At 35.8% G+C, this 15,652-nt stretch overlaps 1 protein-coding gene across 8 annotated transcripts in view; it reads right to left on the minus strand.

The window, feature by feature from the left end:
* Positions 1–14,909, minus strand: part of LOC120636345 — a 30,744-nt gene extending 15,835 nt beyond the window's left edge. For 6 of the 8 annotated variants that reach the window (XM_039907784.1, XM_039907783.1, XM_039907778.1 and 3 more), the window contains exons 1-10: positions 14,890–14,909; positions 14,628–14,748; positions 12,144–12,261; positions 11,707–11,798; positions 11,034–11,168; positions 10,290–10,406; positions 6,453–6,496; positions 5,298–5,439; positions 3,408–3,584; positions 2,476–2,791 (exon numbers count right to left, since the gene is read on the minus strand). In XM_039907784.1, coding sequence (XP_039763718.1) covers positions 2,476–2,791; positions 3,408–3,584; positions 5,298–5,439; positions 6,453–6,496; positions 10,290–10,406; positions 11,034–11,168; positions 11,707–11,798; positions 12,144–12,261; positions 14,628–14,690 — 1,204 coding nt within the window. In that variant the 5' untranslated portion in view covers positions 14,691–14,748; positions 14,890–14,909. The remainder of the gene's footprint in view (positions 1–2,475; positions 2,792–3,407; positions 3,585–5,297; positions 5,440–6,452; positions 6,497–10,289; positions 10,407–11,033; positions 11,169–11,706; positions 11,799–12,143; positions 12,262–14,627; positions 14,749–14,889) is intronic. The other 2 variants (XM_039907777.1, XM_039907782.1) reach the window with 2 other exon arrangements.
* Between the last annotated feature and the right edge of the window lie 743 nt (positions 14,910–15,652).

Raw genomic sequence — 15,652 nt, forward strand, 5'->3', positions numbered from 1 at the left:
CTGTTCATATTTTATCCTTGTTGAGTCCTCCACTATATGATAACACAAGTAAATAAAAATCTTACAAAATTATGAATGTGTTGTGTTTTTTTAATTTTAAAATTAAAATCTTATGTTTTTATATTTTGTTAATTCGTTAACAAGTACGGAAATTAGAAAAAAAATGATTTATTCATGAAATATTTTTAGCGGTGAAGATCTGATCATTTATATTAATCAAAAACTGTCTGCCTAGCTGTATTGGTGTTCAAAGGTTAAACGTGAAGGATGAAGATTGATATTTTATGCATCCAAAGCCATCACCGAATTCAATTAAGTACTGAAGCAAATATTCACACTGCACATCAATAAATTTAGGATGAAACATTTTACATGAAACGGTTAACACATAACAAGCTTTTTTAAATTTTATAAGGAACCTTTAACTTCTGCGTTGTTTAAAAAAAATAATAAGAAAGCAAAAATATGAAAAGAATCCGGCACCCCAACATTACTGTTATGGCTATGTTCTAATATTGTTATATAAATAGTACATAAAGCGTGTTTCCATAGTTTATATAAATTCAAAGTGCCCCAAAATCCGTGGTTAAGTTGTATACAAGCATAAATATGTAAACATCATTTTTGAGTCCATTTATTGTAATAGACAACCAACCAACATTACGCTCACAAACATAGCAATAGGTAGAAGTTAAAAGCTACGTATAACCATTAAATTCATAATTCCAAATTCGATTTCAAAATTCATTTGTTTCAAGTAGGTCATTAGATATGTCAATGCCTACACTAAGTGATTTTTAATGTAACTTACACAAAATTATATACCCGGTGGATATAAAAATGATATCAAAGTAATAATAACACAAACGGTCCTCATTTTGTACTAAAATTAGGACACCGCCTATATGAATTATAACCAATATTCCATTCCGAGGAACGAATATAATTTCAACTTCGGAACTCTCATATAGAAAAGTACTATTGATCGCGTGTCTTTCAAGTCGCAGTTAGGAATAATGTGTTTTAGAGTAAAAATATTTTATTATAGCACAAGACTTGACTATGGCCTAAATGTTTTTACCAATCTGTTTATAAAAATGGTTGGAAAATCCATAAGTGCACGCCTCATAATCTCATTAATAATTAAACTACATCTAATTATACCGTGAAAAGTAATAGGCTTCTATTCCTCAAAATACTGAAGCCTATAAAAAAAACAACTCGATAAGTGAAGTATTTCGCTCGTTATCGTGACCACGAGATACGGGAACCGCACATACAGACACACAGACAAAACTTTTTTAAACAATTTTTTAACTAAATTAAATAATAAAAAGAGATTTAAAAATATCATGAGTGTTAAAAATAGTGTTTTTTCTCAACATTTGTCTTGTTATATTCACTTATAAAAACAATAAAGAATTAAAAAAGTGACATTTTAAGTTGGAGAATCACTCGGTGTGAGTAAACTGGCAGCAATACCCACCTGCAAAAATACTACTAATAATAATAATTATCAAGGAGCGAATCGATGTTTAGAGAAATGGGCTGACAAAATTATGTGGCGTATCAAACTCTCATCAAACATTTTGTTATTATTAAACGTAAACGTTTTGGAATCATCAAAATATTAAGTGTCACCATTCACCCTTTATGAAGCTTGCAAAGCGAACAAACAATATAGAATAAATACTGTTAATAGTGATTCCTGTATCTATATATATTACAGGAAAATTAAAACCATGCTACGAACTAGCAGTCTCTTTTAGGTTCGGAGTTTTCCAATCGATCGAATCATTTTATTTCACCCAAAAAATAATTGTTCCAAGTTTATGTGAAAAACGTCCTAAGACTTCAGATGCGCAGTTGCCTGTACTTTTCTATATTTTTGTATAATCATAACCAGAATTACCAATGCGAACGTGTCCTTCAGAGGACGTCCTGTGTTACAAAACGATCTATATTAAGTTGTTGTTCTGAATTGCGAACTCTCATCTCCATACCAAATTAGGTGACTACAAAATTTTAACCTTGTTTATTATTCCTTCGTATACTTGTAACAAACTTATCAGATACGTCAATTTCGAGGTGCGTATATACCGGATGTTATCCGCAAAGTTTTGCATATCTTTTGTTAAAAAAAATAACTTTTTGAATATATCGTATAACATGGCAACTCTGTCGTAATGGTATTCGTATATAAAACGACAAAGAGTGCACTATAGAACCCTTTCGATTATTTTTCATGCCAGGGTACGAGAGCTACGGAGTGGCGTGCACAGAATTTTTGACCGCGGTAGATAGGCCAGGAAACAAAATGCAAAAATATTACTCCAATGTTTTGTATAAAAGTCTTGTCTTGTCTGTAGACTGTTTTTATGAATGTAGGAAGTGCACGCCACTGACGGTTGTGATATTTAATTGTTGACGTTATGAACGGTGACAGCATCCTAACCTAGTTGCAAATAATCTTACCGATCGTGATCCGCCGATCGTTCAGTCCGTCTTGGTTCTGAGAGCCATCGTTCTGGCTTTGCAAGCCCTGACTAGCGCTAGGACCGTTTATAAAAATATTTTCCAAGTCGACGACCGCGGTCTGTAGTTCTACTTGATAACTGCCGGGACCAGGCTCTATGTTAGCATTAACGTTGTTTGCTTCATTATTCCTACCGGCTAGTGCGGTGCTGGTATGTGCCTCTTGACCGGCGCTGGAGCTCGTTCCGGCACTAGAAGCAGTGGCACTTTGCGCAGGCGGTGCCGGAGGTGACGCTTGCAATACGTTAATGTGCGCCTACGAACACAAATTCAGTTCTTATGGTTTACTCCAGTCGATTATTAATCGCACTATAGTGGAATTAACTACTTCTTTGGAGAGAGCAGACTTAATTATTTTTAAAACTAAATTACTGTATACTGTATGTATGTAACTATACCTTATATGTGCGTATATTACAGTACTGGGTCCTTTGTAAGGAGCACATTGAATAGTCTTGCGCCGCAACTCGTAAACTCGTTTGTTATCATCTGTGCACCCACTGGCGTGTTGTCTACCAACACAGCGCTTTTAAAAAAACGGGTCTTTTGTAAGGCCCACAATTTCTTGCGACGATCTTTGTCAATTCGGTTGATATCTTCTGTCACTACACTGCTAGATAAGGGTCTTTTTTAAGAATCGTTTTGCGCCACTCCTTCCAGTCTTGTTCGATGTCATCTGTCCACCCACTGTAATGTTGTCTACCAACACAGCGATTCTAACGGACAGTGGACGTCCACTGCTAGACACGGGTCCTTTGTAAGGACCACAATTTCTTGCGCCGCTCCTAGCTAATTCGCTTGATATCAATCTGTCCACCTAGAAGGGCACTATTCTACGAGCAATGCACAGATTACAGCTATAAAGGACTCACGTGCATATGCGGCGGATGGCGCATCAAGGCTTCGGAAGTGTTCCGCGTGTTAACGTGGGTGAGCAACACGCCGATATCGCTGATGAGGTGGTAGGCGTGCGCGATAGAATGGAACAACACACCGCACAGGTCGGTGGTCAACTGCCTGCGTTGCAGTATGTCCTCACTAATAGTCACCTGTATCGCACACAGAATTAAGAACATACAGAATCCGTGCTCAGTCATCATACAGAACATACAGAATCAGTTTGAACATCAGCACACGAGAACCCGATCAGCAGGTCCTCAAAAATTACAGGTAGTAGGAAGAAGAATAAAGGAACAAATCTTGCAGCGGAGTAAACGAATATTGGTATTTAAACTTTTGATCATAAACAATATAGAATATAGAATTAAGCAGTTTGTTTTCACACTATCTAGTCAAACACATAGTTAGTACACACTATCAGCTTAATCGTGCTGCTGTCATTGGCTTTGACAACCTATATTGTTCTATATGTTTACCATAAGAATGGGGACAAGTTTGTGAGCTAGCAACATTCCGCGGGTGCAAATCGAGACGTGCGCGGGGCGTTTCCACTGTTTTTGGACACTGCATACAAAGAACAGACAGAATCCTCATTTTGTGTTCTTTGTTCAATGGTATCGCACAACACTAGTTAATAAATAAATAAATATATATACTACGACAATACACACATCGCCATCTAGTCCCAAAGTAAGCGTAGCTTGTGTTATGGGTACTAAGATAGCTGATGAATATTTTTATCAATATAATACACATAAATACTTATAATATACAGATTAACACCCAGACACTGAAAAACATTCATGTTCATCACACAAGCATTTTCCGTTGTGGGAATCGAACCCACGGCCTTGGACTCAGAAAGCAGGGTCGCTGCCCACTCCGCCAATCGGCTGTCAAAATGAAAAGTCACTACAAATAAATAATTAAACTTTTGATAACTATCAATACACATTTGCCAGATATTCTACTAAATTGATTAGGATATTTACAATATGCTAATAATTATTATTATATAGATAGATAGATAGTTTTCAAGAAACAATTAAAATCATACATTATATATATGGCGGTGCCGCGCGGACGAACCAACTTGCTCAACAAGGCGCCGCTGACGCGCGCGATTCGCACCCTAAACGACATAGCTGAGAGAACGGATCTGTTTTTTTGTACTCTGACTGAACTCACAAAGGTTGCTTTGTGGTGCATTTGCTACTCTGATAAAGTTTAGTGTGTAGGTAGGCATCAGTATCTACGCTAGTGCATGAGGAAATTCCTGTAAACTAGTCGTAAGTTGGAAATAAATAAATAAAATAAAATATTTGATTCGCAACCAATGTTCACGAATAGAGTTGGTGGGTATTTTGATATAAATACGGGTGCATTTCCGATACACTTCAGTCCTATATGGACTCCAAAGGTGCAACGATACCTCCCGGTCTTAGTCGTTATCAAGTACTTTATATAGTTGGATTGAAACTTTATGTCGGCGCGGAAGTTAGCTGCGAGTGTACCTTCGCGCAGGTAGTAAACTGTACCGTCCTGCTGGCAGGTATCACCATAGAAATCTTAATAACAAGACACTAGAAGACACCAATTCCATTATGAGATTCCATTATGTATGGTGGGAAGCTTCGGCCGTTGCTACATACCATCCTAAGCAATTGATCGTACCGCTATTAGGGGTGTGGGTTTAGTTAAACTGCCATGCCGTCCCCGCCATTTAATACAACAGGTAGATTTAGACTGCATTATCTGGTGCAGAACTGACTTGCAGGGCTAACTTGTAGCGGAATAAAAAAGTGGATAAATTATATACACTTACTTGACTTACTATGAATAAATGGATATTTATCACTTGCCTGCGGATCGCCGGCCTCACGCAGAATGCGGATGTAGGTTTGCCTGAAGGGCGCAAACTCAACGTCCAGCTCGTGCAGTTCTTCGACGAGTTGGGAAAATTCATCCGGCACTGTATGAGCAGTTGGACGCATCGCACGAGTCCTAGGAGCCACCAAAGCCCCGGTATCAAAATTAATTGCTTATAACAATAGTCCACAGCTGGACTTGTGGAGAGGGTGTGCACATAAACGCTGAGCGAACGGGTCGATGGTCGCAGCAGGTGGAGTAGTAGCACAGACAACGTTGCCAAGTCTCCGTTGCATTCTCTAAGTGGCCTCTTACGACATCCCGAAAAGAGCTGGTGACAACTGTATTCTGATCTGCCGTCACCACACGGCATAGCAGATTGTTTACGAAAAACACTAAGACATAAAAGCAGCAATATCCTAAGGTTATAGTTTTTTTTTTTTTGTTTTTGTGTCATCATCATCGACCCATTACCGGCCCACTACAGAGCACGGGTCTCCTCCTACAATGAGAAGGGGTCAAGACAGTAGTCCACCAGGCTGGCAAGTACGGATTGGTGGACTCCACACACTTTAGAGAAAATTATGTAGAACTCTCAGGCATGCATGTTTCCTCACGATTTTACCCTCCCTCCGTTGAAGCAAGTGATATTTTAATTACTTAAAACGCACATAACAACATAACTTAGAAAAGTTAGAGGTGCGAGCTGGGATTCGAACTCGGCCCCACGAAAGCTAGCCCGAAGTCGAGCTCCTACCGAATGCGCCATCGTCGCTTCCGCTTCGTTTTTGTATAGTAGAACATTTTTCGGGCCAAGCGGATGGCCAACTTGATGATTAGTGGGAAACCATCGCCTACAAACAGAGAAGAACTTCGCAGGGCATGCAAGGAACACGTCCTACAAAGTTCCGCCCTATGTATTTCTCCAGAGAAAATACTTTCACCTTGACATTTGGTTTCTAAAGTTTATGGTCTATGTTTGGCACTTTTTGGAATCAGAAATAATAACAGCAAGGAGATGGGACAGTTGCATTGATATGCCGCTAAAATAAAAAAATAAAAACCTTGGAAAAAAAAAAAAAAAAGTTATGTGTGTATAAAACCTTAAAAAAATTTATTATTTGAATGCAGCTGTGAATTTATCTAACCTGTTTTGCTGGCCTCGACGGGAAATTCCAGCTCCACGATCGACCTGAAAATTATATATTTTCCAATTAATTTATTATATGTACCACTGCACATTAAAACATCAATATATTAACAGCTATGATGTTAGTGGAATTAATTCAGTTGTTAATAATTAAAAAAAAAACTTTATTTCAACAAGGACAATAAAATATAATTTTTAACAACGTTATCCACAAATCCCAAAAAATATGTAATATAGCAATATTATTATTTACATGACTTTAAACTTTTATAAGCGATATATCTAATACCTCGCCCAAGCATTGAATGCATATGTTCCATAACCATGATGCTAAATGATAATTAGATTTTGCTTGATTCATTATCCATTCATCTTGTTCGTAACATGCTCTTCAAGACCTTTGTTAATAAGCCAAACCAAAAATCTTTAAGTTCATTTCATCTTACCTATCTTATAACATAAACTATCTTTTTCCTATTAAGTTTAAATACGGTTTTAAAAACGGGGGAAAAAAACAATGGTGTAAAAAAACAAACTATTTATTTATGTAAAACAAAAAAAAAGGATTTGTACGTACGTGTACGAATATATGGTGAGAAAAAGAATGATTACATTTTAAGACAGGTAAAAAAATGGACTACGAGAAAGATTTAAAAAAACCAAAGAAATGGGGCATTCAATCTGCCCTTAAGAGGATGCTGACCGGCAGGCGACTCTCCAAGACGTGCACAAGTGAGCGTAGTTAAAAACCATGCTTATTTAAAATATGGCATTTGCGTGATGCTTTAACCGAAATCGACCGCGAAATATTGATACTACGGTAATGATTGTAATAATGATCAATCAAATAAATTCAACCATGATATTTTCTTAGGTGACAATGTAACTTTTTTATAATATACTAGTATTATAGAAAGTCAATATTTGTTCGTTTCTTTTTAATCGATAATTTCTTTCACCATTAGAAAGTCATTTTACCGAGAAGGTAAAATTGGTATCTGTAAAGGAAGCCGGTAAAAAATTATGTACTTAAAATGATTGTTGATTGGTAATCTACAAAGAGTCAGCGAAACCTATCTCCTAGACACTTTCGTAGACAGCGAAACCTTTATATAGTTTCTTATCGGTGAGGTATTTCGCTATATTAATTTATATATTTATTTTAAAGTATATCGCTTCCCGAAGCTTGAACCTGGTATCTTAGATATTGTGCTAAATAAATTGGGAAAAATCAACAACAATCAAATAATATGGATAAATTTGTAATTGTTTAATTGTACTCATCATTGTTACTGAATACTGATCAAGAAATTTTGACCTAGCAAATTTTTATTTAAAGTCCTAATAAAACTTTGTTATCAAAAATTGCCCTTCCATTAAATGTAGGTGGCCGCATTCCCAATGCAAATTAAAGGGCCTTTAGTGTGTTAAATTGGAAGTACTTAGCTGAAAATATTGGGACCTCACAAAGCTAATAAATGATAATCAAAAATTTATTTTAGTAATTAAATTTCAAACATTTAAACCCAACCCTTAATATTTAAAATACACCCACTTATTTATTTTAGTATTTATTAGCTATATGAGGGCACCATTACATATTATATTTAAGTGTCATCCATGAATTACTTCAAAAAATTTGGTTACGATAATGACGTCATAAATTTAACTATAAACTTTATGTAATTATTAAAATATGACACAAATGTCATAAGTGTTCAAACTATGAGAAAAATTAAAGCAGCCTTGACGAAGTTAAAAGTAACAATATTAGTAGGGTAGGCCTAATATTGCAACATAGTAACATGACGATAACCTCCAAGCTAATGGAGAGTTCAAGAAAACTAAGTAATTAATGGATGATCCTTCAAGAATAAAGGTCGGTAGAATTTATATTACGGAGTGGTGAGATGTACGAATAAAAAAATCATTACCTACTGTGAAACATATGTAGGCACTTTTAAAATTGAAAATTGCTAAATCTTATTAAATTAAAGTTATGCGCGATAATGACCACGCTGGGCAGGTGGATTGGTAATCGCAGAGCTAGACTGTTTGCTCCGGTCTGTGCCATTTGTAGTCTTGCCAGTTCAGGGCTATATACTCGTCGGTTAGACGGCAGGGTGCACCACAGGCAGGTGAGGACAGTGATTAAACGTTGTCGCTAACTATGGATCTCATTAGAAGGAAATCATCGGTTCCCCCAGCGGCTTATGGAGAGAGCTATGCCTAAGTACTTTTAAGTGATCAAATCAGGAATCAGGAGACCCGTAGAAGAACCAGAGTATCTCAAAGAGTCGCCAAGCTAAAATGGGCGGAGAACATAGCTCGGAAAACCGTCAGACGTTGGTTAAGCTCCGAAGGTGTTGAAATTTTAATTAATTTTTAGCATAGACACCATAAATATATTCGAATTGCAAAGTTTTAAATAAGTGTTGCTTTAGGCGGGCGTGGACAGTGTCGATTGGATACGAAATTCACAACCGTTAAGTACGAGTATACTTCGCTAAGATTAAACTAAGCAATCGTGAAATTTCAGTAAGATATTTCTAAGGCGAAATTTGTCATCCACCGATGGACATTAACCACCCACCTCGACTTCGTGGGTGAATCTTTTTTTTCCATACCAGTGAATTACCGAACTCATCATCCTACGATTTCTTTTCGAAAGATCAACTTGATGAAAGTGAAGGTCCACCGGACTCGACCGATTTAATACCGACGTTTATTCTTTAAATGTAGTTCCACTGCAACTCTGAAGCCATGCACCCACACTTGATAAAGATTGGTTGATAATATTAACGAGAACATACCTACTGGCTTCTTATGTTCGTCTTATGAAACGTCACAAACATGCAATACTTGCAATTAAAAGCGCGTGATTTTCTTTTACTAATATTATAAACGCGAAAGGGTTTTTGTTTCTTTTTGTTTGCCCCTACTGTACGCCTTAACTACGCAGCAAAGCAAATCGACTTAACTCTAGCATTGAGTTAGTTGAAAAGACGGAGAGTGACATATGCTACTTTTTATCCAAGGAAAATATACGGTAATAAACCGTACTAAACGTGACAACGGCTCATAAAATCTATTACTGTTTTTTAAACTATGCCATTTAATTGAGAATGATTGAATCTCGATATGACTTATGCCTTACTAGGCATAAGTCAAATCGAGATTTACGTCAGTGTTTTTGTGATCGTTTATTATTTATTGAAGATTGGTAAGGTAGCAATAAGCTCAAAACGGATGCCCTAGATTCGTAACCGAAGTGCGTCATCACCCCGCTCATGCTGATATCAATAATGCACTTGGGACGCGCAGTTGAGTGGGAAGGCGGGAGGGTGGGAGGTAGTGGGTGGTGCAGGTATTGATTCCCCGGGCCATAGCTTTTAACGTAACAGACTTGCATTGAGGTGGTCACGCCCATATAGATAGAGCAATAGGTAAAATCTGTAAAAGTAAGATTTTAAACTACCACTACCGCTATTATGTATTTTTATATGCCCCATCATGACTAACAACTATTGAAAGTATAATTTCAATTCAGTTATTACGTGCTAGAATATTTATTTATGGCAATATATCTCTTTGTTCGCAAAACTATTTTGTACGAAAAGATTGAATCTCAAATCACTACATTATTCAAAAGGACTTTGAAGTGTGTCGATCCATTATTTTGTTACCATTATGAATATATCACGCAAGGTCATCTCGACAACTGAACAAGTACAAAAGGATCTGTTCGTTATTTGTGCACGCTTTTATGTTGCGAAGTACTGCATTGTGCCAGCAATCAACCATTCTTTAGCAAATAAACGTGTCTATGATCAACCTGATGAAGGAGTGGGCGGTTGTGGATGTGACATGTCACCTCGTTGGGATGAACGCCTTGGGGTGGTAATCGACTTGCTGCTTCCAGTGGATCATCAGTTGGATAATTTGGTGGTTCCTAAGACAGTATAATAAAAATAAAAGTATACGTTGCACATATCCGCAATCTCTTCAGGTCCATAGTCAATTTTCGTTTTTGTTTTATAATAGTTGAAATAAAAATGTTTTATCAAATGAAATAAGTAGTAATCGGTATTTATTCCTGAAAAACGAGCCTAAAACGAGTAAAACGCGCACACTGAGGGTTCCTTGGAAGGAAACATAACATAATATTTTTTGTGAAAATATATATAATTTCTTTTGGACAGGATAACTTTTAACAAGACAGTTTCTTTGTAAACTCATCACTATATGTCTCACTATTGAGCACAGTAGAACATAGGAGAAATTTAATATGGTTTATATTATCATCAGTAAGACACCAAACCCTATACGGGTTCGGTTTTCTTGGAACCTTAAAAACCCCTAAATATTATATAAAATATTGAAAGAAAAAAATCTTCATCTATCTCGATTGCTAGCTGGCTCTTTTACCGGCTGATCCTGTTAAAACTCGAAAGTTATTAAATAAAATCGGAGTTGATTACAAATTACATTATACGTTAATATATATTTTATATTAGGAGATATTAAACTGAGACCTGAGACTTCGCGTTCCCTGTTAAATAATACTTAATTATCTTACATCGCTTTCGTTTGCTCTTAGAGCATCGAGGTTCGCCCTTATCTCCATGATGAGGCGGCGAAGGAACTCAAAACGCGTCGCCGTAGGGCCAGGATGTTCTTCAATCTCGATTCCCTGGACTGTAGCAGCCATTGACTATAGAAAACAGGTTGATTTAGATTTTTATAGTAGTACTCAAACTCTAAAATTAATATGAAATTTAATTTGATTTGAAAAAATCAATAAAATCTGAAAATTAAGCATAGATATTTCAGCTCCTTTTTCCAATCATAATTTAAACGTCCGAGTGACATTACAATTATTATAAAACAAATCAAGACAACAAACTAAATTAAATTCATGTTCTCACTATTCACTAATTTATTCATGATATAACTTTTGATATCTACTGTATTTTAGTATCTTTCTTTATCCTGATTTGCCCTTGTAGTACCACGGTGTGCCTCTATCGACACAGCTTGCCGGGCCTTGTTTTTTTCCAGTCTATTCTACAATTTTAACATCGTGAAACACGAGGGTTAGATATGTCCTACTTGCTAAGAGTACTTGCCAGTAGTCTCGTTATCTGCTGTTGAGTTACAGGGTTGAAATGGACTGGGCTAAAGCTTATTGGCACAGACATAACGATGCTACTCTGAGATGTAAATGTATTCGTCCTTTCCCTTTCACTTACCTGATCCCGATCTCTGTCCCGAAAGGTCATGGGCTGGCCCTCTACACCTGGTGGAGCACGTTGCACCATATGGACGACTTTTCCTTTGACAGCTAAAATATTAAATAAGATAACAACTGATGCAATCTGTATCGTAAATAATTATGTAAAGTATAAAGTAAAGACAATAAAGTATGTTTCATTTAATGGAGTGAATACAAGTGTTTTATTAACTATAAATTATTTGTGTTGTTAGTATTATAACCAGTGGCGTGCACAGGGTTTTTGACCAGGGTATGCATAAAGCAGGCACAAGGAAAAATTCCCCTCCAATACGAGTTATATAAAACAATTTGGGTATGCAGTGCTTTTATGCATGTATGTAGTGCACGCCACCGCTTATAACTATAATACTATGATTATTATACAGTGTCAGTAGTAATAAAAGCGGTGACTACCATATTCTTTCAACTTCTTTTCATCTTGGAGCACTCTGCCGCAGAATATAAGACGCTGAAGGCCAATTTCAATGCCCATCTGCTCAAGCACCTTCTCCTTAAGTTGCCCCACAGTAATCTATTAGAACAAAAGTAACTTCTTTGCACAACAATATTTGTATGATTAAAGTAAAAATCACAAAAGATACGTTCAAATATTGTATATTTGAACTTATCCTGATTACCAGATCACATCCTTAACAATACAGATCTTTTAGACTTAATTGAAAAAGTTCATTTTAAAAATTCTACCCCATTTTTTATACAAGAATAAACAAGTTTAAATTATTGGTACAACTACACCTAATTTAAATGATTTTTACAGAATCTGTATTTTAGTAGATATCTGTAGATACCTATTTGTGTCAACTAAGAGGTCAACAATTCTGTATCTTAATATAACGGTAACTATTCACTTTAGGTGAAAAAAGCTTGCAAAAAATACCTAGGTAAATTGAATTCTTCTTCAAACCTCCAAAGTGGGTCCTATCTCTTTACTTACTCCCGTTAACATAGCTTACCTAGAACAATCTAAAATTGTTTGCCACTGCTACTGCCACAAATCTCTCAAATTAACATGCTTTAATAACAAAACACACATGGACGAAGACGCCAGCAACAGTTAGTTGTAAATAAAACAATAGACTAAGCAGCTTTTGCTGATACATACTACGTTTTGCCTTGAAATTACTTTCGCATTCAATTTTTGCAGTGGCATTTTCTGGAAATGAATTCATCTTTGTTTGCTTTAAACAAGAAAAGGTTTTAAATACATCATATCTATACCAAGTATTTTTGGTTAGCATAGTTTTGAAGGAATTTATTGTTTATTGCAAATGCAACAAGGTTAAACTAGTAAAAAAAATCTTAATTTGGAACAATTATTTTGGTTCATATTGGTTTTTAATAAACCCATGTTAACCGTATATTATTTGGGATAGGAAGTAGCCAATGTGTTAATCCACAATTAATCCATTCTTACAACTTTTGCATTTATTAGATATGCATCTCCAGCAGAGGGGGTAAAGGGGGTGTTAATTAAATTTTATACTTTTAAATTCATAAGTCTTAGCATGGTAATTGCAATTGCTATGCTATTTGCTAGTATGATGATAATATGTATGTTAAAAACACACAGAAAGTTGAAATATTCTCGCTAACTCCCTTTAGAATGTTAACACCCACGAGAAATAAAGATGTTAGGATGTCAAATAGGAGATGAAAGTTCGTATTGTAGTCCTCTATATTTCATGGTAGTTAAACAAAATAAGTATTTTGGCTTTAAGTTTAAAGTAAAGGGATGTGAACTGTCTACTATACAAACTTTCATACTCTTTACTAATAAGGTATGACAGGTTTTAGAAAAGTTGTTAATTTTTCAAGTTATATTGTTAAAAGTTGGTCCTAAGGTTCAAAGTTAAAATGGTAAAATACATGTTTCAGAATTTATGAAATTTAATCATCCCATTCATTTATTATACAAGCAAATCAAAGACTTGCTGAATCAATGAATCTGAATCTCATTAATCTACCTACTAATAATTCAAACAAATTCAATATTTCCACCTATACATTTAATGTGATCCTCAATACAAGCTTTTTAATTCTCTCTCTACATTTGAGCTGCGGCTGCGTAATAGAATAAAGCAAAAAAGTTGCATCAAACTTCACAGAAGTATGCAACTACATTAAATTCGCTAAATGCCAACTCAGCATACACAAGCTAACAATATGTGAATACTCCAATGCTACCCCTTTGCCCCACATCAGCCATCGGCTCCTCCCTCCTCCCATTCTATGAAAGGTAATTTTAATCGGTTACCATTAAGCCACTGAACAGTTTTCCATAAAAATTAACGAGATTGGTATACAAATCTTTAACAAAATGATGCTCTCAATCAGTTTACAATGGCAGCATAAGACCACAAAGCTCAGTTGCTTGGTACCTTCCTATCACCATTCTGAGGAATCAGACCGCGGACGTCACACTTGTGAGGTTTCAGCTTACATTGACACACCCAAGAATGGCTGACCGTGGGATATGTTAGCAGAACAATACCATTTCCCTACTAGATTGTGTCTGTTTAAATGTTGATTTGTTTTATTACAAACAGCATTTCAACATTACTGATGAATTCACGCTTCAAGTTTCTTGATCTTAGTAAATTTGGTTTGTCAAAATATATTGTCAGAATTATCGATTTTCACAGTAGCTTCCTTGTAAAGGCTAACTAACGCAACTATTCCTTTTAAGAGATTGATTTAGTACCTAGGACTACGTCGCGTAGATAGAGATGCATCCTGGTATCATAAAAAAAGCAAATTCGCATTGAATGATACAGAGTATACATATTTTAATGTATCGTATCGATTGCTTGCGCACACCATTGTTGCACACACATTCTTACTACTAATAAATCTCACTGCTTATCATGTAGCACTTACATCATCGTCCACAGAAAAGGGGTGATCCTTTGAATCTAATGTCTTTATCGTAAAGTCAATCATTTTGGAAAAAACACGGACAGCCTCGGCGCAGTAGGTATAACTACACGACGAAGCTCACCTACGGAACGATAAAATGATTTTAGATAACAACATAATTTGCACACACACAATTTTGTATATTTTACTCGCGCGAAATCGAACATATTTTATTAGATAGCAATTACTAGCAAGTAAAAATAATTTCAAGATTTATTCGTACCATGCCATCCCGCAATAAACTACGACTTCACGAACGGACTACAGACGAATAACCTAAAAAAACTCTGAGGGAGTATGCTGTAATGTTACCATGCTAAATTATCAAAATTTCTAAATATTAAGCAAATCCGCGTGACATCAAGATTGGCTGTTGAGTTATTAGACTAATACCTCGAAATTCTGAGCAAATAAATGAACGAAATCAATTATAGACCAAGAAAGCTAATAAAATAATAATTTTGTTAAGTTTTTGTGTGATTTCACGAAATATTCACGCACAACTTTTCTTACTTTTATGCTGAGAGTAAAGCCGGGCAACACTGATCTGACGCAAGCGCGTTTTTATTGATCGGTCCCTGGATACCTGGGGCTAATCTCGAGCTGAGTTAGGTACCGCGCAATGTACTATATACTATATGTAGTATTTGTTTCCTTTTAGCCTAGATCCTGCTGCCTCAAAAATGCAAATATCTGTTTTCACCAATTAAAATAAACTTAATTACTATAATTTGTTAATTTTTTTTGAGCTATACAAACGATATAATACGTAGGTACGTAATAGAAAAATCTTAAAAAAACGACTTCAGGAGACAGAGACTGAATGTCTTTGTCTTCTGATTCTGATCCATTGATAGTGATTATAAGAAAAAAATACCTTAAGGATAACAGCGTTTTTTTTATTTAACTGATAGAGGTGGACTAATGTGCTCACCGATTCTTACGCACTTTGTATGTGTCACTATATATGTGTGTGTGTTCTATCT

Source organism: Pararge aegeria, chromosome Z, assembly GCF_905163445.1.
Source record: "Pararge aegeria chromosome Z, ilParAegt1.1, whole genome shotgun sequence".
Classification (NCBI taxonomy): Eukaryota; Metazoa; Arthropoda; class Insecta; order Lepidoptera; family Nymphalidae; genus Pararge; species Pararge aegeria.